The sequence below is a fragment of the Labrus mixtus genome, chromosome 6 (genome assembly GCF_963584025.1).
Source record: "Labrus mixtus chromosome 6, fLabMix1.1, whole genome shotgun sequence".
NCBI classification, from domain to species: domain Eukaryota; kingdom Metazoa; phylum Chordata; class Actinopteri; order Labriformes; family Labridae; genus Labrus; species Labrus mixtus.
In genome coordinates this window covers 610224-635223 of record NC_083617.1, presented here as the reverse complement: position 1 = coordinate 635223, position 25000 = coordinate 610224, and the positions used below count along the sequence as shown (strand labels likewise).

The window sequence follows — 25000 nt, the reverse complement described above, 5'->3', positions numbered from 1 at the left end:
GCTTTTTGATGTTCAGCTTGATTAAATGTTCCATGTGTGTGTGAGTGTTGTCACCGATGCATTAGCACACTAGATGCTTCAGAGGCTTCAGTGTCTTTAGAGAGAGAGAGAGTTGGATGTTTTGTGGTTTGGTTGTTTCTCTCTGGATCCTTGTTCGCCCGCTCTCTCGCTCTCTCTCTCTGTGTGTTTAGGGTCATTTGGGTTTTTACCCTAACCCATTTGGACTACAGGGCTAGAAAACGATGATTCCAACTAGTGGTGGTTATGTTGCGCCACATGTACGGAGGCTGTAGTCCTCTTTGCAGCCGCCATTGGTTCGAGTCCCCCCCCCAAATTCCTGCACACTGTCTGAGCTGCATCAACACGTCTCTCTCTTTGTCTCTCTGACTGAAGCTGAAACAAATGATGTCATAGAGTGATGCAGTGATGTTTGTGTGTTTGAACTTGATGGCGGTTCATACCTCTCCAGTGTCACCTGCTGTCAACATGCTGATCATACGTTTCCTGATCCTCACAGACGATGTGAACGAGTGACGCTGAACAGATTTCAAGGCAAACTTTGCACATCCATTTCATAAGACCGGTGCAGAGGAGAGCGATGTGTCCATCAAAAACAAACAAACACTTATTGGCAACGTTTCGGTGCCAGAGCTTCATCGGGCGAGGTGCTTGTGTTTTACAATTTGCAGCTCATGTTTTGTATGAACATCGAACACTGCAGCATTTTAAAATATGTTTGTATTTAAAGGTCCAATCAGTGAGATGTGTAGAGAGTGAGATGATAAAGGTATCTTACTATCTGATCATTAAGGAAACATGTTGAAGTGCTGGCTTCTCTGACAACAATGCAGCAGCCAGTATGTCCTCCTTCTAACTTTAGATTCTGCTCCTGAATGCTCTGGATTTGTTTGGACCAGAGAAGGTAGGCGCTTTTAAGACACCCCCCACACGGCCGTTTTGGACGCCCCTCGGTTTGTCAGATATGAGAGCAGTTATCAGGTCAAACCAACAGGTGTTGCAGCGATGGAAGCGGGCAAGAGAAGTGGTTCAGATAGAAGTGATTGTAGCCGACCTAAAAAGCCTCTGCATGTTTCTAATAAGCTCCACGAGCAGAAACGTGCTCAAACTAGGATCAATATTGGAGATGCTTTTGAAAAATGGAGAGAGGTTAGAACACAGAAAGGTTTACAGACCCATGCAGAGCTGGATAAACACTGAAGCTTCAGAGTCCACCACATGGTGACCTGTGTGAGCATGGACTCTAGAGAGGGGGGGGGAGACAGCTCTCTATGATGTTTAGAATTTAGACTGCAGTACACATTTTAAACACTAGGTGGCTCCTGAAAGACATGAGGAACATTAGATATTCATCAATGAGGGAAAAGTCTAAAAACTCTGAAAACTTGAAAAACTTAAGAATGATGAGAACATAATTGGAAATAAAATGTGAAACAAAGTGATGATGAATGTTTGTCTCTGTCCTGCTGCACACCTGAACAGGTAAAAATACACCTGAGTGTAAATGACCCAAAACAATCTGAAAGCCATAAAAGAAGGGAAACATAAAATCCACACAGGTTTGAATCACTTTCTAAGTTTGTGTCAGTTCATCAAACAGCTGATTGATTCAACGTTTGAGGAGAGGTAACTTTGTGTTGATGGAAACAGTTTCAAACAGTTTCAAGTGTTTGTTCCTCACGTTAAGCGTGTTACACAGCGCCTGATGTTCGTAGAGAAACGATGAGTCAGCAGTCTGAGAGAGCGTCCTGTGGCTCCTCCTCTTCTTGTTGTTGTTGTTCAGAGTCGGCCATCAACTCCCTCAGAGGATTGTGTGGAGCAGTTGTTGTTGTTGTGGTCGTTGTTTTTCTGGCAGCTGATTGGATCTTGCTCACCGTGCTTCCTCCGGGCGCCGTAGTCTTGCTTTAAGTTGCTGCGCTGCCTGCGTGCTTCTTCGCCGCGCTAACCCGCCCCCTGTGGCTCCTGTGGCTCCCGCACCTCACACCACTCACTGCACCGCCCTCCAGCTTTGACATCTCCTGACTGTTTCCCTCTAGCTCCCCCTTGTGGCTACTTTGTTTCACACCGTGTGTGTGTGTGTGTGTGTGTGTGTGTGTGTGTGTGTGTGTGTGTGTGTGTGTGTGTGTGTGTGTGTGTGTGTGTGTGTGTGTGTGTGTGTGTGTGTGTGTGTGTGTGTGTGTGTGTGTGTGTGTGTGTGTGTGTGTGTGTGTGTGTGTGTGTGTGTGTGTGTGTGTGTGTGTGTGTGTGTGTGTGTGTGTGTGTGTGTGTGTGTGTGTGTGTGTGTGTGTGTGTGTGTGTGTGTGTGTGTGTGTGTGTGTGTGTGTTAGCCAGCTAACTGTAGAGTTAATCCTCATGAATGATGTTTAACTGTTCTGTGATCAGCTGCTGAAGGTTACAGTAGAGCAGAGAAGAAGTTAATGTTTGTGTCAGGGTCTAGAGTTGTAACGGGTCAGGGACGCTGAGGGGGCGGCAGATTGATTAGAAGCAGGAAGCAGGCAGCGAGGCTGGGGGGAAACAGTGGGGTGGGTCGGGGGGGGGGGGGGGGGGGTGGGCGGGGGCTCTGTGGGGCAGCCTAGGGCCAGGAAGTGCTGAACTGTTTTTCTTGCAGGGATGACAGCAGTCAGGAAGGTCAGGAAGGGGAGGAGTTTGAGTGTTACCCCCCGGGGATGAAGGTGCAGGTGAGGTATGGGCGAGGCCGCAATCTGAAGACGTACGAGGCCACTGTGAAAGAGGCAGACGTGGAGGGGGGAGAGGTGCTCTACCTGGTGCACTACTGTGGCTGGAACGTCAGGTAAGACAGGACCTGGGGACAAATCACCTAACGTCTATATTCACCCTGAAAAAAGAGACATATTTAATCTGACAGGGACCACCTCTACACAGGTGTCCTACATCCCTTCCTCCCAATTCTGCTTCAGTCAGTACTCTGATTGTGGAGAACACTGCGCCATCTAGTGGCAGAAACAGAATTGAGTTTTGGGCTTGATGTGGATCATTCCTCAGCTTCCACACTTTGACTGAACCCCCTGTCTGTCTGTCCCCCAGCTGTCTGTCTCTAACTCCACAGACAGCCTCAATTTGAACTCTTTCAAAGCTTCATAATTTGATGTGAGCTGCTTCACTCACCTCTACCTCCCGACCCTCTCCCCCCTCCCCAGCGGGTCAGGGTTCAAGCAGAGCTAACTAGAGTGTTAGGGTACCATGACACGGAGGTTAACTAGTGCAACCAGCATCTCATTGTCTCATGTCGTTGTGTGGTCCTCTAGCACTCTAAAGACAGTGGGATGTTCTCTGTGTGTGTCGTGTGCGATGTCGTGAAACGTTTCATTTCTCCTCATACGACCCAAACGTAGCTCGTAGCTCCCGTGGTGCTGAACTGTGTGGAACATGATGTGTGGTGCTCGCTCTAAATATTGTTTCTTTCTTCATCGTGAAGGTTTGTCTGTTTCCACATTACACCATGGGAACACTTCCTGTGTGCTGGGGTCAGACAGTAGAGGTGTGCTGGGTGCTGTGAGACCTGAGATCTGAGCCACTCACCAACCCCCCCCCCCCCCCCCCCCCCCTGTGTCCTCTCTCTTCAGATACGATGAATGGATCAAAGCGGATAAGATCGTGCGTCCGGCCAATAAGAACGTACAAAAAATAAAACACCGCAAAAAAATAAAGGTGAGAGTTTAATTGTTGTTGAATTAGTTTTTGTATTTAGATATTTGGGAGTTGTTGTTTATTTAATTATTCTACATGTTTTCTTTATCTAGAATAGATTTTGGGTAATATTTTCTTTTGTTATTTGTTTAGTAAATGTAGTTTTGCATTCGTATGTTTTGTAACACTGTGGGCACCAGAGGCAGGTAGAGGACCAGCATGCACCTGGGTGGGCCTATGAGTTTGTTTGTTTGCTTTCTTTTGAACCAAAAAAACGCAGATCTCTTGCATGGCGTTGGACTTCTTTAGCCTGCGTACATCACATCCCCCATGATGCATCAGTGCTCATTTGATTCTGTTTGATATTAGTTGATTTAGATGTACTTCAGTTTGAGCGTGCAGCGGGCTAACTGTTTGACTTGAGCCTGGTTTTGATTGGAGGACGTTAACCTCTGACTGTTTGTCCCCTCAGAACAAGGCGGAGAGGGAGCGCGAGCGTCTGGAGAGGCTCACTGACAGAGATGTGCTCGGCCCGCCCAACCGCCTCCCACGCACCAAAAACGGCCTGAGTCAGGATGTGTTTTCCAAGATGGACGAGGGTGAGGACAAAGGGACTCAGCAGTCTCCCGTCAAGTCTATAGAAATTACTTCTATCCTCAATGGCCTGCAAGGTAGCAACCTTCGTTAGCTTGTAGCGCTCGCTCACTCTGTGACGCGCTTCCTGTCGTCTCGCTCTCACTCTTCTTCTGTTTCAGCCTCCGAGGTGTCCACAGACGAGAGCGAGCATGACGACGACGAGCACAATGAAGAGGATCACCCGGGCTGCAGAGGCAGAAAGGCCCCCGAGCCCCCACAGACCTCAGAGCGCTGGGAGAGCAGCCCCCCCCCCGAAGGACCCAAACCCCCCCCAAACTCAGGAAAGAACCTCGACCCGGCCGCGGCGGAGAGCTCGGACGCCGGGAAGCGAAGGAGCCAACCCGAGTTAGAGGGAGAGGCGAGCAGCCGGAAGAGGAAGTCTGACCCTGCAGCAGAGAGACCCCCTAAAGGACAATCCAAAACCAAGACCAGGAGCACCCGGAGCGCCGACTGGCTCCCCGCCGGATCTCCACGAGCGCCCGCTCCTCCCGGGGACGAGAGCAGTAGCTCAGACGACGAAGGCACCGCGGCGACCAAGTCTCAGGCGGGCGAGAGCGAGCGCAGTCGGCCAAAAAACAAAGGTCCCCCTTCAAAGAAGTACAACGGGATGAAGGAGAAGAGCAAAGCGGGCCGACAGGCGGGATTCTGGGAGATTCCTGAAAAAAGAGCGAAACCATCGGGACCCGTGGAGGAGCGGCCGGCGGTCCGCTCCAAAGGTCAGAAGGACGTGTGGTCCAGCATCCAGGCGCAGTGGCCCAAGAAGACCCTCAAAGAGTTGTTTTCTGACTCGGACACGGAGGCCAACTCACCGCCACCTCCCATGCCCTCGTGTCTGGAGGACCCGAGCGGCGAGCAGGGCGGCGGCCCGGAGGACGAGGCGTCAGAGGAGCCAATGGAGAACGACAAACTGCAGGAGTTCCCGAGCAGCGGCAGCAACTCTGTGCTCAACACGCCGCCAACCACGCCCGAGTCCCCGTCAGGAGGAGGCAGCGCCGTGGAGGACGCCCCTCAACCGCCGCCCGCCTCCCCGCCACCAACGCTGCCCCCCGCCTTGCCTTCAGAGCCGCTTTCTGACGCCCTCCCCCTAGGACCGCCACAGGAGGAAGCAGCTGGCGGGCGCAGCGAGACGGACAGCAGCACGGTGGAGGTGGAGAGTCTGGGCGGCGAGCTGCACGACCTCCCCCAGGACGAGGGCACCGCCTCCCCCTCCAAGGTGTTCGACGTCAGCCTGTCGTGTAACAGCAGCAGCAGCTGCAGCAGCCAGCAGGACGGCGAGCACAAGTCCAAAGGTACCGAGCACGGTTCAAATCTTTCAAAGTTAGAAGACAAACGTCTGTTCCTCACCGCCGTCTCTGCCTTTCCTTTTCAGCGTCTGCCAGTCAGAAGCGTCAGAAAGAATCTCAGGCCGCCGCCGCCACTGCCGCCGCCACCGCCGCAAAGAAACACAAACCAAACCGCAAGAGCCTCGGCGTGCCTCCCAAGAAGAACAGGAAGTCAGGTAAGAGAGGAGACGGCGTCCTCACAGAGCGGTTTCTTTCATCTCCTTGAGCGTTGTGAAAACACGATCTCTGTAAGGATCCTTTAAAACGTGACAAAGATTTACAATCATCAAAGTTTGAATATAAAATAATTAGAGCCTGAGCACTGTGGGTGGGAGGAGCCTATTGGAATGAAAGGAGTTGTTAGTCGTGGTTTTCCTTTGGACAAATGAATCACTGATTTGAGGTTTTAATGTGAAGAGTGTGAAATATAAATGATAGTGTTTCTGTGTTTCTGTACCAGTGTGAGGCAAAATGGCTCAACGGCGCCCCCTTTTGATTTTTACTAATAGTTTTTTTTTGCCTACATGAAATGTTGTTATGTTGAACATGACGAGAACTACAAAACAGTCAACAGGAAGTCATCGTGTAATGTCAACAGGAAGTCATCGTGTAATGTCAACAGGAAGTCAACTACCATTTTTCGAATGTCATAAAAGGCGTTTCCAGAGAACCTAATTGATCACACCTTCCCTTCTCTCCTCCAGCCAACAGCAGCGACAGCGAGGACCAGTCCGTGGTCGAGACCATCGCCAAACCAACGGCGCCTAAGAACAGCACGCCAGACGTAAAGACCGCCGCTTCGCCTAAATGTCACGGACGATCTCCTCCCTCGAGCCATAAGTACCACAAGCAGAGCGACGGCGAGCACCGAGACAGCCACGGGAGATCTCCTCGTGTTTACAAGTGGAGCTTCCAGATGTGTAAGTGTCCAATGAGAAGCCGGCTTTAAATCGTCCAATCACATCGCTTTCTGTCCTGATTTCAACCTGCGTGTTTCCGTCCTTCGTAGCCGACCTGGAGAAGATGAGCAGCCTGGAGAGGATCTCGTTCCTTCAGGAGAAGCTGCAGGACATCAGGAACCACTACCTCTCCCTCAAGTCTGAGGTGGCGTCCATCGACCGGCGGCGGAAACGCATGAAGAAGAAAGAGCGGGAAAGTGAGTCGTTCTGATTCTGTCTCTGATTCTGTCTGATTCTGTCTCTGATTCTCTCTGATTCTGTCTCTGATTCTGTCTGATTCTGTCTCTGATTCTGTCTGATTCTGTCTCTGATTCTGTCTGATTCTGTCTCTGATTCTGTCTGATTCTGTCTCTGATTCTCTCTGATTCAGTCTCTGATTCTCTCTGATTCTGTCTCTGATTCTGATTCTGTCTCTGATTCTGTCTGATTCTGTCTCTGATTCTGTCTGATTCTGTCTGATTCTGTCTCTGATTCTGTCTGATTCTGTCTCTGATTCTGTCTGATTCTGTCTCTGATTCTCTCTGATTCTGTCTCTGATTCTCTCTGATTCTGATTCTGTCTCTGATTCTGTCTGATTCTGTCTCTGATTCTGTCTCTGATTCTCTCTGATTCTGTCTCTGATTCTGTCTCTGATTCTGTCTCTGATTCTGTCTGATTCTGTCTGATTCTGTCTCTGATTCTCTCTGATTCTGTCTCTGATTCTGATTCTGTCTCTGATTCTCTCTGATTCTGTCTCTGATTCTGTCTCTGATTCTGTCTGATTCTGTCTGATTCTGTCTCTGATTCTCTCTGATTCTGTCTCTGATTCTGATTCTGTCTCTGATTCTGATTCTGATTCTGTCTCTGATTCTGTCTCTGATTCTCTCTGATTCTGTCTCTGATTCTCTCTGATTCTGTCTCTGATTCTGTCTCTGATTCTGTCTCTGATTCTCTCTGATTCTGTCTCTGATTCTGATTCTGTCTCTGATTCTCTCTGATTCTGTCTCTGATTCTCTCTGATTCTGTCTCTGATTCTGATTCTGTCTCTGATTCTCTCTGATTCTGTCTCTGATTCTGTCTCTGATTCTGTCTGATTCTGTCTGATTCTGTCTCTGATTCTGTCTCTGATTCTCTCTGATTCTGTCTCTGATTCTGATTCTGTCTCTGATTCTCTCTGATTCTGTCTCTGATTCTGTCTCTGATTCTCTCTGATTCTGTCTGATTCTGTCTCTGATTCTGTCTCTGATTCTCTCTGATTCTGTCTCTGATTCTGATTCTGTCTCTGATTCTCTCTGATTCTGTCTCTGATTCTGTCTCTGATTCTCTCTGATTCTGTCTCTGATTCTGTCTCTGATTCTCTCTGATTCTGTCTCTGATTCTCTCTGATTCTGTCTCTGATTCTGTCTCTGATTCTCTCTGATTCTGTCTCTGATTCTGTCTCTGATTCTGTCTCTGATTCTGTCTCTGATTCTTTCTGATTCTGTCTCTGATTCTGTCTCTGATTCTGTCTCTGATTCTGTCTGATTCTGTCTCTGATTCTGTCTCTGATTCTGTCTCTGATTCTGTCTCTGATTCTGTCTCTGATTCTCTCTGATTCTGTCTCTGATTCTGTCTCTGATTCTCTCTGATTCTGTCTCTGATTCTGTCTCTGATTCTGTCTGATTCTGTCTCTGATTCTGTCTGATTCTGTCTCTGATTCTGTCTCTGATTCTGTCTCTGATTCTGTAATTCTGTCTCTGATTCTGTGATTCTGTAATTCTGTCTCTGATTCTGTAATTCTGTCTCTGATTCTGTCTCTGATTCTGATTCTGTCTCTGATTCTGTCTGATTCTGTCTCTGATTCTGTGATTCTGTAATTCTGTCTCTGATTCTGTAATTCTGTCTCTGATTCTGTCTCTGATTCTGTCTCTGATTCTGTAATTCTGTCTCTGATTCTGTCTCTGAATCTGTCTCTGATTCTGTCTCTGAGGACTCCTTTAGAATCAGATCCATCAAATATCAAAACAAGTCTGTCACATATAGAGGAGCCTCAGGAGACCCCCCCCCTCAGGAGACCCCCCCCCCCCTCCTGAAGTGGTCTTAGATATTTTGTTGTGAGAATAGCGTTCCTCTGTCTAATCACGTCTCTAACCTTCTCTTGTCTCCGACCTTCAGGCACCGTGGCTGCTTCCTCTTCCTCCTCCTCCTCGTCCTCGCCGTCCTCCAGCTCGCTGACCGCAGCCGTCATGCTGACGCTGGCCGACCCCCCGGTGTCCTCCTCGTCGTCCTCGTCTCAGAACTCTGGTGTTTCAGTGGAGTGCAGGTGACAGGACGGAGACTAACACGCCGCACTAAGCACTTAACCAGCAGCCGGGGCCCCGCCCCTTCTCCCCTCCGATTGGACGGACGAGTTGACCTGCAGACTCTTAACTACTGGGGCACAAAAACCAGACCAGAGACAAATCGAGAAACAAGCACTATTTTCTATCTTCAACTGTTTCCTCTGCACGCTGACTGACGTGGAGGAAGACGCTCGTTTGTCTTTTAGTGCTTACTGAACATTTCTAAGAATTGTTTTTGCGAGCAATAATTTGTTTCCATTTGATGAAGTAGTTCTGCTGGGGGATGATTCCAGTCTGTGTGCTCAGCGCCGTGCAGTCTGAGCTCGCCGTGTCACCGCGAGGCGTTCGAGGAACACTGGCATCGAGGACGCAGGAAATGTGACCGTGCCACGTGTCTCTGTCCACACTCAGTCAAAAGAAGACGTGTTACCATAGCAACAGCAGAGAGGGAAATGTCTCCCACACGGCTGAAACACAGAATCAGACACCGACCGGCACAGGAAGCTGCTCTCTGTACAGGAAGCTGCTCACAGGAAGCTGCTCTCTGTACAGGAAGCTGCTCTCTGTACAGGAAGCTGCTCACAGGAAGCTGCTCACAGGAAGCTGCTCTCTGTACAGGAAGCTGCTCACAGGAAGCTGCTCACAGGAAGCTGCTCTCTGTACAGGAAGCTGCTCACAGGAAGCTGCTCACAGGAAGCTGCTCTCTGTACAGGAAGCTGCTCACAGGAAGCTGCTCACAGGAAGCTGCTCTCTGTACAGGAAGCTGCTCTCTGTACAGGAAGCTGCTCACAGGAAGCTGCTCTCTGTACAGGAAGCTGCTCACAGGAAGCTGCTCACAGGAAGCTGCTCTCTGTACAGGAAGCTGCTCACAGGAAGCTGCTCTCTGTACAGGAAGCTGCTCACAGGAAGCTGCTCACAGGAAGCTGCTCTCTGTACAGGAAGCTGCTCACAGGAAGCTGCTCTCTGTACAGGAAGCTGCTCACAGGAAGCTGCTCTCTGTACAGGAAGCTGCTCACAGGAAGCTGCTCACAGGAAGCTGCTCTCTGTACAGGAAGCTGCTCACAGGAAGCTGCTCTCTGTACAGGAAGCTGCTCACAGGAAGCTGCTCACAGGAAGCTGCTCACAGGAAGCTGCTCTCTGTACAGGAAGCTGCTCGGGTTAGGGTTTGTTTGTGTGATGATGTCATCATTAATTAACTGAGCTGTGAACGAGCGGTGTGGGAACATCTCTGCTTCATGTAAACAAAGCTGCTCACGTGGTGGGCGGGGCTCTTCACAGGTGTTTATGGGCGGGGTTTAGGACCATCTACTCGATGGTTGAACGTGGAATGATACTGTAGTGCCTTTTCGTTACCACGGGGCATTCTGAGGACGGACGCCACTTTTTAATCCTGATCCTCGTGTCCAATCAGAGGCTCCTCAGAAACCACTGGATGCGGCGTGGGCGAGCGGCGTGGGCGAGCGACGTGGGCGAGCGGGCCGACAGTCTGATGGGTTTTATCAGTTTTTAAGGCGAGCTGGATCACCTGACTCACCTGAAGTCGACTCGTCAGCTCTTCGTGTCGTCAGTCTTTAAAAACATGTTTTCCTGTTTTGGTCGATGACATCATGAACAGCTGACTCTCTTAAAGCGACAGTAGCCGTACGAAGACGCTGAATCCAGTGTTTCAACAACATGAACTTTATTCACTCATTATCTGCATCCATTTCCTGTCTCATCCCTACCAAAATAAAAGTCTGGTTGTGTTCTGTGAGCTGAACATCTTGTAAATGTTTCTCTGTACAGACCTCGCTGTACCACGATGTAACTGTTTGCTTTTGTTCTACATTTGTATATTGAGCCGTGTTTGAGCTATTTAATAAATAACGTGTACGTTCGTGTACAGGTTGAAGTGTAGTTAGTGTGTAAATACTGAGAGTGACAGCATGTTTCCTGATGTTTCACTTCTTTTACGTTCTTTTTTATTTCTTGTTTAGTTTGTTTTTGGAGCTCGTTGGAGGACGGCGATGTTTGGATGCTGAAGCTGTATGAAAACTTTAAAGGTCATAGAAGAAGAGAGTAAAGGAGCTCGTTGATGAAATGATAGTATTTATTAGGCTCATCTGATGATGGTCGATGTGTAATTTATTGTAAAAATGTAAGCAAAGCAGAAGCCTCTGTTTGAAATAAATGCCATAGTTTGTGAAGTACTCGCTGAGTCCGCTCACTTCTTGTCCACCGCCACGCCGTTTCATTGAGAGCGAGACGAGAGGAGACGTCTTTTATAATCAACAGTTAAAATGAATTCTTATATTTTTATAATCTGGTGTTCTTCAAAGTGTAATTCTTAAACTGAAACAGGACACAGATTAGTCCCTCCAGGTTTCTGTGACCCCCTTAGTGCCCACTGTGGAACCCAGACCTGCATTAGTTTGGCCCCTGAAAGGTCCTGTGACGGGGCCCTTCAGGGTCTGATGGGCGGCCTTGCTGGCGTCCCCCTGCGGGGTCAGGAGCCACACTTTGGAAAACACTGATCTAACGTCTCCGCAGGTTAAACTAAAAAATTACAAATATCAGTAAAGTTTTTTTAAAGCTTGTTCCGTCGACATTGCGCATGCGTCTTGCTGTCTTGTGCGCAGAACAAAAAGATTGTTTTACTTTTTGGGATTTCAGGGACTCCGTAGGTTTTATTTTCATATAAATGATAAAAGTTATAACGACAGGTCCCCTAACGTTTCTGCAAGTTAAACATAAAAAAGACAATTCTCAGTAAAGTTTATTTATAAAAATAAAACGGTTGTTCCGTCGACAATGCGCATGCGTCGTGCATGATTTCCGCTCGCCCACTTCCTTAGCAACAGGCTAACGGTTAGCTGCTGCGTGGTGGTCGTCGTGCTGTCCTCAACATGAGCCGGAGTGGAGCGCTGCTGGTCGGACTGTGTGGAGCCGTTTTTATCGCTTATTGTTTTTATTTCGACAGAAAGAGAAGAAGTGACCCGAGATTTAAAGACAAACTGCGGGAACGTGAGTGTTGAAAGAGCGTGAAGGTTAAATAACAAACATTCATTTAAATGAATCTAAAGTCTGACTTAAAGTCTAAATGTGATTTAAAACATTATTTTAGATGACTGAGGGAGAAAAGGAGAGAAACATTCACTTTATCTTAATTGTCCTACTCTCGCGATAACTCGTTTAAGAAACGTGACTTCAGTTTTAACAGTATTATTCTGTAGCTGACTAATAATTCTGTTTTTATAAAAGTGTTCATAATTCTATTAAATGTTTCTGTCGCCTTTTATAAAAACTATTTATATGATTGGATGTGTTTCCTGTGGAGACTTTCAAAGTAAAATAACACGTTAGGGTGAGCCACGTGTTTAACTTGTAACACGTGGTTAAAAAAAACCTACCTTAACCCTTCAATGTTTTTATTTAAACCTAAACATTTTATAAATTCAAACAAAGTCAATCAAAAGGTCAAACTGTGCTGAAGGGTTCATTAAAAACAAGAAACCATCCAAACACTGAGTGTAGACTTATATCTGTTAGAATGTATAGACTTATATCTGTTAGAATGTATAGACTTATATCTGTTAGTGTGTAGACTTATATCTGTTAGAATGTATAGACTTATATCTGTTAGAATGTATAGACTTATATCTGTTAGTGTGTAGACTTATATCTGTTAGAATGTATAGACTTATATCTGTTAGAGTGTAGACTTATATCTGTTAGAATGTATAGACTTATATCTGTTAGAATGTATAGACTTATATCTGTTAGTGTATAGACTTATATCTGTTAGAGTGTAGACTTATATCTGTTAGAGTGTGTAGACTTATATCTGTTAGAGTGTGTAGACTTATATCTGTTAGAATGTATAGACTTATATCTGTTAGAGTGTGTAGACTTATATCTGTTAGTGTATAGACTTATATCTGTTAGAGTGTAGACTTATATCTGTTAGAGTGTGTAGACTTATATCTGTTAGTGTATAGACTTATATCTGTTAGAGTGTAGACTTATATCTGTTAGAATGTATAGACTTATATCTGTTAGTGTGTAGACTTATATCTGTTAGAATGTATAGACTTATATCTGTTAGAATGTATAGACTTATATCTGTTAGAGTGTAGACTTATATCTGTTAGAATGTATAGACTTATATCTGTTAGAATGTATAGACTTATATCTGTTAGAGTGTAGACTTATATCTGTTAGTGTATAGACTTATATCTGTTAGAGTGTAGACTTATATCTGTTAGAGTGTGTAGACTTATATCTGTTAGTGTGTAGACTTATATCTGTTAGAATGTATAGACTTATATCTGTTAGTGTGTAGACTTATATCTGTTAGTGTGTAGACTTATATCTGTTAGAGTGTAGACTTATATCTGTTAGAGTGTGTAGACTTATATCTGTTAGTGTATAGACTTATATCTGTTAGAGTGTAGACTTATATCTGTTAGAATGTAGACTTATATCTGTTAGTGTATAGACTTATATCTGTTAGAGTGTAGACTTATATCTGTTAGTGTGTAGACTTATATCTGTTAGAATGTATAGACTTATATCTGTTAGAATGTATAGACTTATATCTGTTAGAGTGTAGACTTATATCTGTTAGAGTGTATAGACTTATATCTGTTAGAATGTATAGACTTATATCTGTTAGAATGTATAGACTTATATCTGTTAGAATGTATAAACTTATATCTGTTAGAGTGTAGACTTATATCTGTTAGAGTGTGTAGACTTATATCTGTTAGTGTGTAGACTTATATCTGTTAGTGTGTAGACTTATATCTGTTAGAATGTATAGACTTATATCTGTTAGAGTGTAGACTTATATCTGTTAGAGTGTGTAGACTTATATCTGTTAGAGTGTGTAGACTTATATCTGTTAGAATGTATAGACTTATATCTGTTAGTGTGTAGACTTATATCTGTTAGAGTGTGTAGACTTATATCTGTTAGAGTGTGTAGACTTGTATCTGTTAGAATGTATAGACTTATATCTGTTAGAGTGTGTAGACTTATATCTGTTAGAATGTATAGACTTATATCTGTTAGAATGTATAGACTTATATCTGTTAGAGTGTGTAGACTTATATCTGTTAGAGTGTATAGACTTATATCTGTTAGAGTGTATAGACTTATATCTGTTAGAATGTATAGACTTATATCTGTTAGAGTGTGTAGACTTATATCTGTTAGAGTGTGTAGACTTATATCTGTTAGAATGTATAGACTTATATCTGTTAGAGTGTGTAGACTTATATCTGTTAGAGTGTGTAGACTTATATCTGTTAGAATGTATAGACTTATATCTGTTAGAGTGTAGACTTATATCTGTTAGTGTGTAGACTTATATCTGTTAGAGAGTGTAGACTTATATCTGTTAGAGTGTAGACTTATATCTGTTAGTGTGTAGACTTATATCTGTTAGAGTGTGTAGACTTATATCTGTTAGAGTGTGTAGACTTATATCTGTTAGAGTGTGTAGACTTATATCTGTTAGAATGTATAGACTTATATCTGTTAGAGTGTAGACTTATATCTGTTAGTGTGTAGACTTATATCTGTTAGAGTGTGTAGACTTATATCTGTTAGAGTGTGTAGACTTATATCTGTTAGAGTGTAGACTTATATCTGTTAGAGTGTAGACTTATATCTGTTAGAGTGTGTAGACTTATATCTGTTAGAGAGTGTAGACTTATATCTGTTAGAGTGTGTAGACTTATATCTGTTAGTGTGTAGACTTATATCTGTTAGAGTGTAGACTTATATCTGTTAGAGTGTGTAGACTTATATCTGTTAGAGAGTGTAGACTTATATCTGTTAGAGTGTAGACTTATATCTGTTAGTGTGTAGACTTATATCTGTTAGAGTGTGTAGACTTATATCTGTTAGAGTGTGTAGACTTATATCTGTTAGAGTGTGTAGACTTATATCTGTTAGAGTGTGTAGACTTATATCTGCTAGAGTGTGTAGACTTATATCTGTTAGTGTGTGTAGACTTATATCTGCTAGAGTGTGTAGACTTATATCTGTTAGAGTGTGTAGACTTATATCTGCTAGAGTGTGTAGACTTATATCTGTTAGTGTGTGTAGACTTATATCTGTTAGAGTGTGTAGACTTATATCTGTTAGAGTGTGTAGACTTATATCTGCTAGAGTGTGTAGACTTATATCTGTTAGTGTGTGTAGACTTATATCTGTTAGAGTGTGTAGACTTATATCTGTTAGAGTATGTAGACTTATATCTGTTAGAGTGTGTAGACTTATATCTGTTAGAGTGTGTAGACTTATATCTGTTAGAATGTATAGACTTATATCTGTTAGAGTGTGTAGACTTATATCTGTTAGAGTGTAGACTTATATCTGTTAGAATGTATAGACTTATATCTGTTAGAGTGTGTAGACTTATATCTGTTAGAGTGTGTAGACTTATATCTGTTAGAGTGTAGACTTATATCTGTTAGAATGTATAGACTTATATCTGTTAGAATGTATAGACTTATATCTGTTAGAGTGTGTAGACTTATATCTGTTAGTGTGTGTAGACTTATATCTGTTAGAGTGTGTAGACTTATATCTGTTAGAGTGTGTAGACTTATATCTGTTAGAGTGTGTAGACTTATATCTGTTAGAGTGTGTAGACTTATATCTGTTAGAGTGTAGACTTATATCTGTTAGAATGTATAGACTTATATCTGTTAGAGTGTGTAGACTTATATCTGTTAGAGTGTATAGACTTATATCTGTTAGAGTGTAGACTTATATCTGTTAGAATGTATAGACTTATATCTGTTAGAGTGTGTAGACTTATATCTGTTAGAATGTAGACTTATATCTCTTAGAGTGTGTAGACCTATATCTGTTAGAATGTATAGACTTATATCTGTTAGAATGTATAGACTTATATCTGTTAGAGTGTGTAGACTTATATCTGTTAGAGTGTAGACTTATATCTGTTAGAGTGTGTAGACTTATATCTGTTAGAGTGTAGACTTATATCTGTTAGAATGTATAGACTTATATCTGTTAGAGTGTGTAGACTTATATCTGTTAGAATGTATAGACTTATATCTGTTAGAGTGTAGACTTATATCTGTTAGAGTGTGTAGACTTATATCTGTTAGAATGTATAGACTTATATCTGTTAGAGTGTAGACTTATATCTGTTAGAGTGTGTAGACTTATATCTGTTAGAGTGTGTAGACTTATATCTGTTAGTGTATAGACTTATATCTGTTAGAGTGTGTAGACTTATATCTGTTAGAATGTATAGACTTATATCTGTTAAAGTGTAGACTTATATCTGTTAGAGTGTGTAGACTTATATCTGTTAGAGTGTGTAGACTTATATCTGTTAGAATGTATAGACTTATATCTGTTAGAGTGTAGACTTATATCTGTTAGAGTGTGTAGACTTATATCTGTTAGAGTGTAGACTTATATCTGTTAGTGTGTGTAGACTTATATCTGTTAGTGTGTGTAGACTTATATCTGTTAGAATGTATAGACTTCTGTTAGTTCTACATGTTGAATCATATGTGGTCACACGGTCACATGAAGTCTGAAGGTGTTTTTATTTGTGGCAGGTCGGAGGAAGCAGAATGTTTCTGGTGATCAGTCTGGACTGGCGAAGGTGAGATGAACGTTAACCCTTTAATTTCAGTTAGTTTTATTTCTTGAAGTTTGTATCTTTGACCCCTCTGTGTCTGTCGACGTTGAAGCTGCCGGACCTGAAGGACGCTGAAGCGGTGCAGAAATTCTTCCTGGAGGAAATCCAGCTGGGAGAGGAGCTCTTATCACAAGGTGAGTGAAGAGTTTAAATATGAAGTTTAGAAGGTTCAGGATCCACTACAGGAACCCAGAGAGACCAGATCCACATACTGAGTCTGAGTCTGCAGCACTGCTTTATTTAGAGAGAGGAGAGTGGAAAGAGTCAGGGAGTGGGGAATGACATGTGGGGGTCAAAGGTCGGATTCAAACCTGTACATGCATCACACACATTAACCACTAGGCTATCGGTGTGCCGTGCGTCTTCAACGATCTTTCTTAATCCATGACCTCGACCGTCACTCTGATATCTGAAACGTAAATAACAGCAGGGACGTGTTTGTTTGTTTGTTTGTTTGTTTGTTTGTTAGAGAGCACCCTCATAAACCCCCCGGTCTCCTCGTGTGGTCTCTGGGACAAGAGAGGGTGCGAGATCAATCTTAGAATCATCCAAAGCTGAGAGCTGAGTGTCTGTAGCTCTCGGTTATTTCACCTCTAAGACAGAAACATGAAGCTTGTCAGAATAACGGCGACATCAGTTTGTGATGGTGAACGTCGGCGTAAACGCTCCAATGAGGTTTTTTTAATTATTTTTTTAATATATATTTTATTAATTTTTTTAACATAACAAACACAGAACAAGACAGCACAGACAGCCAAATTACTGAATAAAAATAAATATATATATTTAAAAATAATAACATATCACATCAGATACAATCTTATCTACCTACATTACATGTCAAAGGGAAAAACATGACTATGATGTGTCTGTAAGATAAAGTGTGGGCACCCTTTCTGCAATAAGCCAACCAGATCAGTGGGAAGATAATCTGTGAAGGGTTATCAAATATTATAAAATAGGTTGTTATTGCCCTTTAATTTAGCACTGAGGTGTTCCATAGGAAAAACCTTAAATGTTTCTCTGTACCACTGAAACAGAATACATCGCCTCACTAGGAGCAGAAGTTTACCCTTTAGAACGAGCTGTCCTGCTGATAGAGAGAACTGTTGCGTAGGTAAGTTCAGGAGAAACAATGCTGCCTCTAGTTTTATTGTGCTGTGAAAAATTAAGCCAAGCTCCTGGGCAACATTTTTCCAATACCTGGATATTAAGGGACATTCCCAAACACAGTGATAATAAGTTGCTACTTCTTTTTTACACTTCACACAGAGGGCGGAGATCTGAGGATTCATTTTGTTTAAAAATTGTGGTGTTCACTGAAGTCTATGTAATATTCTGTATTGGCTCTCTTTGAGTCGATTACATGTAAAGATTTTTCGAGCTGAAACAAAGCTGACCATGCCTCAGTGCTCCGATGAGTTTTTATTAAAAAGAAACTCACCACCGGTTGGTGCTCAGGACTTCTGTTTGTTGCCATGGTTTCAAAGAAAGGATGAGATGAAACATAGCAGACGACTCTACAGTTACAGAATGTAACTCTGACACCTAGTGGTGAAAATGGGTACTGCAGTTCATTCAAACATTAGAGAGAGCTGTCTCATCATTTCTTCACTACAGATCTTACTGATGGTTTCTTTCATACTTTATAATGATTCATACCAACTCTCTTTATAATTCTCCTACACCTCTGTTCATGTTAAAGTCCACTTAACCCTTTGTGACCCTCCTCCAGGTGAGTTTGAGAGCGGGGTGGACCACCTGACCAACGCCATCGCTGTGTGTGGTCAGCCTCAGCAGCTGCTGCAGGTCCTCCAGCAGACGCTGCCTCCTCCAGTGTTCCAAATGCTGCTCACCAAACTGCCCAGCATCAGCCAGGTGAGCATGGAGCACAGGGGAAACATCAGGGACGTGTTTGTTTGTTTGTTTGTTTGTTTGTTAGAGAGCACCCTCATAAACCCCCCGGTCTCCTCGTGTGGTCTCTGGGACAAGAGAGGGTGCGAGATCAATCTTAGAATCATCCAAAGCTGAGAGCTGAGTGTCTGTAGCTCTCGGTTATTTCACCTCTAAGACAGAAACATGAAGCTTGTCCTCCGCTTGGATGACTTAAGCCTCTGTACATGGGGCGTGCGCACTCACCACTAGCCCACCGGCGCCCTGATGTTCTTATGTCTGACTTAAAATCTTTTGAACAAACCGACTCTGCAGCTAACGAGCAGGTGAACGTGATCACATGAAAACAATGTTTTCTTCTGTTTTACAGCGACTCGTCAGCACGGCATCTTTATCAGAAGACGACGTGGAATGAACGGTTCTGTAGAGGGAGTGTGTGTGTGTGTGTGTGTGTGTGTGTGTGTGTGGCCTGTGTTAGCCTGATTATGACACCGCTCAACCTTTGCACATCAGCTGTCAGGACACTCGGAGGTTGAAGAAAGCGACGTCTCTGAGAAGTCACATTCCATCTCTTATCATCTCCTTCCATCCATATCTCCTTTTTATTTATTTCCTGTCTGAGTTTTTTTGTTTTGCTGATTCTCCTCGGTGTAAACAAAGACGTGTAAAGTCTCTGAACATCGCTGAGATGTGTAAATAGTCCAGAGTGAAACTCAAATGTTCTTGTCTTTATGTCACTTCAATGTTATTTTTCTATTCCAGGTTTTCTGTCTGGATTTATTTCTGTGTGTAAAATCCTAAAAATAAAACCTGTCAACACGCTCAAAGCTTGTGCAGTTTCTTTTCTCCGGTAGATGGCAGTAGTGGTGCACATGTGGAGTTTAAAAACATCTGGATTCCTTAAATGTTTGGATCAGGATGAAGGTGTCACTCAGGTTTCTTCCTGACCCTGGTTGTGTTAATGAATGATTCTCAGGAGGACTCGATGTGTTCACGGTGCAGAAAGTGGAGCAGCTCATAGCTCGAGAGCGAGTCTCCTGGAAGACAAACAGCTGTAATTATTTTTATCCCTGTCTGCAGCTGCTTTTCTAAAAGCTGCTGGCCAGAGCAGCCCGGCCTGCAGGTTGTCAGGAAACGTTGGGGGGGTGTAGGTAGGTAGGTTTTCTTCAATAAGGAGAGAAAAATGAAAACTGAACGCTGGCCCAGAAATGTGGTGTGTGTGTGAGAGAGAGAGAGAGATCGTTAACGTGTCCTTTGGGGAGGCAGAGGAGAGAAATAGCAGACTGTGTTGGAGGTTGAGCTGGGGGGGGCGGTGGGGTTCAGAGAGCACCGCTGGCAGCTTGTCCTGTAAATAAACTCTCCGTCCCCTGCAGGCTGCAGAGAGAGAGAGAGAGAGAGAGAGGATCACTGAGGGATACCAAAGACTGCACGCCATCACAAAGTAAACCAAGCGAGGAACAGGCCTCTCCATAACGCCATGTCACTGTCTGAGTCCAGGACGGGACCGGGCTCCATGGACAGACGGTGAAAAAGAGAGAGAGAAATATAATAAAGAGAGCAGCTGTGAGGAGGTCGACCAGTAAGAACCTGACTCCTCCTACTTAGAAGAACAGAAACACTGAACTATTATTTTATTTCTGTTCGTCGTCATGGAGTCAAAGGAGTGACCTGAATATAAATATCAATATTAAGAGGAAATAAAAGATGGAAATATAAACACAGTGAATACAGGTTTGTGGAAAAAATGTCAAATAAAATATATGGTTAAATCAAAAAGGCTTCATGTGATGCTGCAATACCGAGTCTGGCCACCAGGTAAGATTCACTTAGAGTATTAGATTAACTAAAGCCAGTTTAATTTAATTAAATGTATTTCATTAAATTATATGTATTTATTTTAATTTCTGTCAGGTTATTATAAACTAGTTTTGTTGTTTTCTGTTATATTTTTTAAATATGCTACAGTGAGTCATTGTGAAATGTTTGTTTGTTCACTGAAAATGTTAAATAAAGAATATTTAAAAAAAAACTGTTCTTCATCAGTGACCTGAACAACTTTAACTTCCCTTTAAGACTTATCAAACAGTTTTAATATCACATTAATATGTAGAGATTGTGATGAGTCATTACTATCAGACTGCTAACAGCTGTTAGCTCAGTGGTTTCCAAACATAAAATATGATTCTGCTTTATAGACTGTTGTACACTTTGTGTTCTTTGGTGTCACCACTGTGTTTCAGTGTTTCAGTGTACCTGGCTGTGTTATATGTGCAGCCTATATGTTATGTGTGTTAACCACCAGCAGGGGGCAGTGCGGGTCTCCTGTGGTGTCTACAGTAAATAACAGAATTAAAGGTTCAGAGAAGCTGCAGAAATCTGTTTGCAGGGAGACGATGCAGTTTGTGATCCTCTCTGTCCCAACGTTTAAAAAACATGTTTTACATTAAAGGAGCTAAAAGAATGATATATCAGTGTTAACTTGAGATATGATCTCTTTCTGGTCTTTTCAGTTTCAGTGTTTTGCACATCACATTCAGCTTTTCAGTTATTTTTGTGACAACTTTTCAGACACTGTGTCACATACATTCAGTGTGATGGAATCTGGTGTTTCTGCAGCTTTAGTTCTTGTTGTGAGATTATAAGTAAGTTACGTCTGCTGCGTTGCTCTGGATTTGTAATGAACGAGAGAGAGAGAGTGTGTGTGTGTGTCCATGTGAAGACAGTGAATGTGGTCGGGCCTGTTTCTGCATGACTCAGCAGATGTTCAGTGTTTACAGAGGACAAATCGTGTCATGTGTCATTAACCCTGAGAACAACATGAACACAATCCATGAGGAGTCTGTTTCCTTCTTTGTGTTCCTGTTTGACTGAATGGATTATGAGTCAGCTCTTCATATCTAGTGAAACATGCAGAGGAAGAAAAAAAGGGAAACTATAGGAAGGCTCTTGGCGTGCATTAGGGGGCAGTGTTGCTCCAGGCTGCGTCCACACACACACACACACACACACACACACACACACACACACACTGCTGTGTTGTTGCTCTGAAGGACGTCTGAATGGAGAGAGCTGAACAGTTCCTGTTGACAGCAATAACAATGGCCGTGCCTGCAGCACACAGACCATGTGCTCAGGAGGGCTGGGTTTTAACAGTTTGTACTGATTTCCTCTAATGTGCTCACGGTGACAGGTGCACGCTGTTCTTTTATTACAGGTGCAGGAAATAAAACACTACTGGAGGTGTCATTCATATCCAGGATTAGGAGCAGAGAACCAAAGCAGTGTGATGTGTTTGTGATTGGTTTGCACAGATTCAGCTCGTATGTCAAATGTTGTTCTGGGAATATTCTAATGGCCTGAGCTCCAGCGCTCATTAAGATCCTGTCATCAATATGCACAGCTGTAATTACCTTCACTGTGTTCCTGCATTCTGAATGTCAAGGCTTAAACACTGCTCTGAAGAGCGAGTGGCATACATCCACAGAGCAGCTATCAGGAGCAGCAGCTGTGTTTGGGAGGTTAAAGGAGACAGAAATAACTCTGTTGTATGTGGTTGCTATGGCAGCTACACGTAGCTCTCTGCAGCAGCGCTCTGTGTTTGAGTGTTAGCTCGGAGCTGGTGATCACTGAGTGTTAGGTGGGGCGTCCACAGAGGCCCCGAGTCCTCCTGCGTCTGTTTTGGAACATGTTTGTCCTCCGCTCGATGATGCTCAGAGTCTCTGCTGCTGATGTCATGGCTGCAGAGTCTGCAGCTTACTGTACGTTGTCATGGAGAGGAAAGGCTGGAGAGAAACATGAGACACGTCCAGGCGCTGCCAGCAGCTATGATAAAGACTGCAGCAGCTCTCCACTTGTGTGCACAGCAGCAACATGGTATATTAATTACCCCTCCTCTGTGTCACTCACAGCGAGGGAGAGGGGGAGAAAAAAATGTCCAAGGCACGTCCTTAAAATAAAGCAGCACTGTACGTGCTCAGAGTATTAACTTCCACACAGATGACCCATTTTTCCATCTCAAAGGGTCTGAGGATGGGTGGAAAAAAGCGAGGGTGGGGGATGGAGGCAGCAGTGGAGCCAATCACGTGAATCTAAAGCAGGCTACAAATCCTGGTGGATTTCTCCTCCTCTGTGGGGCAATGCCTGACTGTCATCTGTTTTTCCATTTCTCTGCCGCTCTGCTCCTTCGGCTGCTGCTTCACCTCACTGCAGCAGAATGTTATTAACAAACCCTGAGTACTTCTCATTTAGTTTTTACATTTCTACACTTTGAATTCATTTTTGAGTCAAGAATCATCCAAATAAATCAAATAAATCAAATAAATCAAATAAATCAAATAAATCAGAATTAGTTTCATTTTATTCTCACATTTCTCCACTTGCAGAAGCAGCTGCATACATGAACATTCATGCTTCATCGTTTAAACACCTTTAACAGAAGAGCATGTGTCACATGTGAGAGTATGAAGGTCTTAATATAAAGCAGAGCTCATGATGGTTTTTATGAATGCTCTGGTTTCTCTTTTCCTGCACACGATGAAGAGACACTAAAGCACGATGTCTGCTGAGTTTAATCAGACATTTAAAGCAGCATGAACAGAACCCTTCCTGTCCCCCCCCCCCCCCTCCTCCATGTGCAGCCGGGTTGTTTACATTCTCTGTGTGTGGACAGCCCCCCCCCCCCCCCAGCACTCAACCACCCTGACTGCTTCTCTCTAATGTCACCCTACCCCTCCCCTCCACCCCCCCCCCCCCCCCCCCCCCCACCTATCTCCTCATCACTAGATCCCTGATAAGGGTGAAATTCAATAGCAGCTCTGAGAGGAGAGAGAGCGTCACATGACCTGTGAATTCCTGTTTGTTTCCTGTTAAGCTCACTAACGTGTCCTGGAGGAGAATTTATTATAAACACAGAAGAAGAAGAAAAGCACCGAGCTCAGCATCAGTTGTCATCCTGTCATCAGTGTAATGTAGGAAGTGAGACGCACAGTGAGCAGGAGGGTGAGGAAGGGGTTAACTGAGCAGACTGTGTGCAGTTATTTCTCTCTCTCTCTCTCGCTCTGATCTGCCTTCCTGTCTCACTCACAGGCGGTGCAGCCTCTTTGAAACGAGCGAGTCAGACAGGCTTGTTTTGCATACTGTAGGTCTCTCCTGCATTGACTTGTAGCAAATCCCTGCCCTGGGGAGGCATGTCAGAGGGGATTAATGGGAGGGCGGGGGCCTCACAGAGTTTCCCACTGTCGCAGCCCTGCGCTGTATTTTCATCCCGCAGAGTGAGAAAAGAGCGAGCAGGTGGGGGGGGGGGGGGGGGTAATACAGTGGTGTTATTTCCCTCTGCCCTGATTCTTTTGAGCTAAAGGAGGGGGGGGGGGGGGGGGGGGTGTAAATAATGTATGTGGAGGAGGGAGCTGGAGCCTGACCGAGCTCCGAACGGGGAAAGGAAAGGTTGAGCGGCCATGCTGCTGCACAGGAAGCTGGGGGGGGGGACGTGGGGCCTCTGCAAGAATGAAGCAATCCTCTACTTCCTCTCCAGTCTCTCAGTTTTACTCAGAGAGCTCGTTACTGTGTGACAGTGAAATGTTGACGTGGTCATCGTGTGAAACCAGATTTCAAAATGACAACAAAGGAACGAGAAACGAGTGGACGAGAGGACGAGTGGACGAGTGGACAAGTGAACGAGTGGACATTTCATTCATAACCACCATGACATGTTCTTTATTGAGCTAACTCTGAAGGAGGAATACTTTCATTCAGCAGCCTGTTAGCTTAGCATAAAGACTAAAGGGAGGGGGATAAACTAACAGCTCTCACAGTTTGTTCAGAAAATAAAGAAACATTTGATCATTACAGATGATGCTGGTTGGTGTTGACTCCTCCCACATCACCTGTGTGAGCTCTAAAGTCGTTAGCTGTAGCTAAGCTAACAGCACAAACCTCGAACTGAAGTCAAATGATTCACTTTAAAATATCTCTTTCTGTGGCGTCATGCTAACACTGAAAATGACTTCATGTTCGTTCTCAATAAAAACAAACTTATTAAAACGTCTTAACGTTGGTACATTTTTCAAATGTAGTTGGAGGTTTTTGTTCTTGACAGTTTCTAGACTGCTGTAGAAAATAAAACACGTTAAAGAAACATGTGATGTTGAAGAGAAGTGGTTCAGATAGAAGTGATTGTAGCCGACCTAAAAAGCCTCTGCATGTTTCTAATAAGCTCCACGAGCAGAAACGTGCTCAAACTAGGATCAATATTGGAGATGCTTTTGAAAAATGGAGAGAGGTTAGAACACAGAAAGGTTTACAGACCCATGCAGAGCTGGATAAACACTGAAGCTTCAGAGTCCACCACATGGTGACCTGTGTGAGCATGGACTCTAGAGAGGAGGGGGGGGGGGGGACAGCTCTCTATGATGTTTAGAATTTAGACTGCAGTACACATTTTAAACACTGGGGGGCAGAGCTACTTATTGCTCCTTTAAGTTTGACCTAAACTGGAGGTTCGGTCTAATAACCATGGCCAGTTATTTCTTTATGCTAAGCTAAATGCTGCTATTCATA

The 25000-nt window shown here is 43.9% G+C and overlaps 2 protein-coding genes and 2 non-coding genes across 6 annotated transcripts in view; all 4 read left to right on the top strand.

Moving 5' to 3' along the window:
• The window catches only part of arid4b (AT-rich interaction domain 4B), a 53014-nt gene extending 41942 nt beyond the window's left edge, over positions 1 to 11072 (top strand). The window contains exons 17-24 of one of the 3 annotated variants that reach the window (XM_061039381.1): positions 2627 to 2809; positions 3603 to 3687; positions 4139 to 4265; positions 4422 to 5591; positions 5672 to 5800; positions 6329 to 6544; positions 6634 to 6780; positions 8717 to 11072. In XM_061039381.1, the coding sequence (XP_060895364.1) occupies positions 2627 to 2809; positions 3603 to 3687; positions 4139 to 4265; positions 4422 to 5591; positions 5672 to 5800; positions 6329 to 6544; positions 6634 to 6780; positions 8717 to 8868 (2209 nt within the window). In that variant the 3' untranslated portion in view covers positions 8869 to 11072. Of the gene's footprint in view, positions 1 to 2626; positions 2810 to 3602; positions 3688 to 4138; positions 4338 to 4421; positions 5592 to 5671; positions 5801 to 6328; positions 6545 to 6633; positions 6781 to 8716 lie in introns of all 3 variants that reach the window. The other 2 variants (XM_061039380.1, XM_061039382.1) reach the window with 2 other exon arrangements.
• A 625-nt stretch (positions 11073 to 11697) lies between these two features.
• tomm20a (translocase of outer mitochondrial membrane 20) lies at positions 11698 to 19272 on the top strand. The gene is made up of 5 exons (XM_061039379.1): positions 11698 to 11886; positions 16470 to 16516; positions 16605 to 16686; positions 18288 to 18430; positions 18816 to 19272. The coding sequence occupies exons 1-5, from the start codon at positions 11769 to 11771 to the stop codon at positions 18858 to 18860; spliced, it is 435 nt and encodes a 144-aa protein (XP_060895362.1). The 5' UTR covers positions 11698 to 11768; the 3' UTR covers positions 18861 to 19272.
• Positions 17023 to 17156, top strand: LOC132976240 (small nucleolar RNA SNORA14). Its single transcript, XR_009673392.1, has one exon. It is a non-coding gene; the product is annotated as a small nucleolar RNA SNORA14 (small nucleolar RNA).
• LOC132976239 (small nucleolar RNA SNORA14) lies at positions 18496 to 18629 on the top strand. The gene has a single exon (XR_009673391.1). It is a non-coding gene; the product is annotated as a small nucleolar RNA SNORA14 (small nucleolar RNA).
• Positions 19273 to 25000: the final 5728 nt, after the last annotated feature.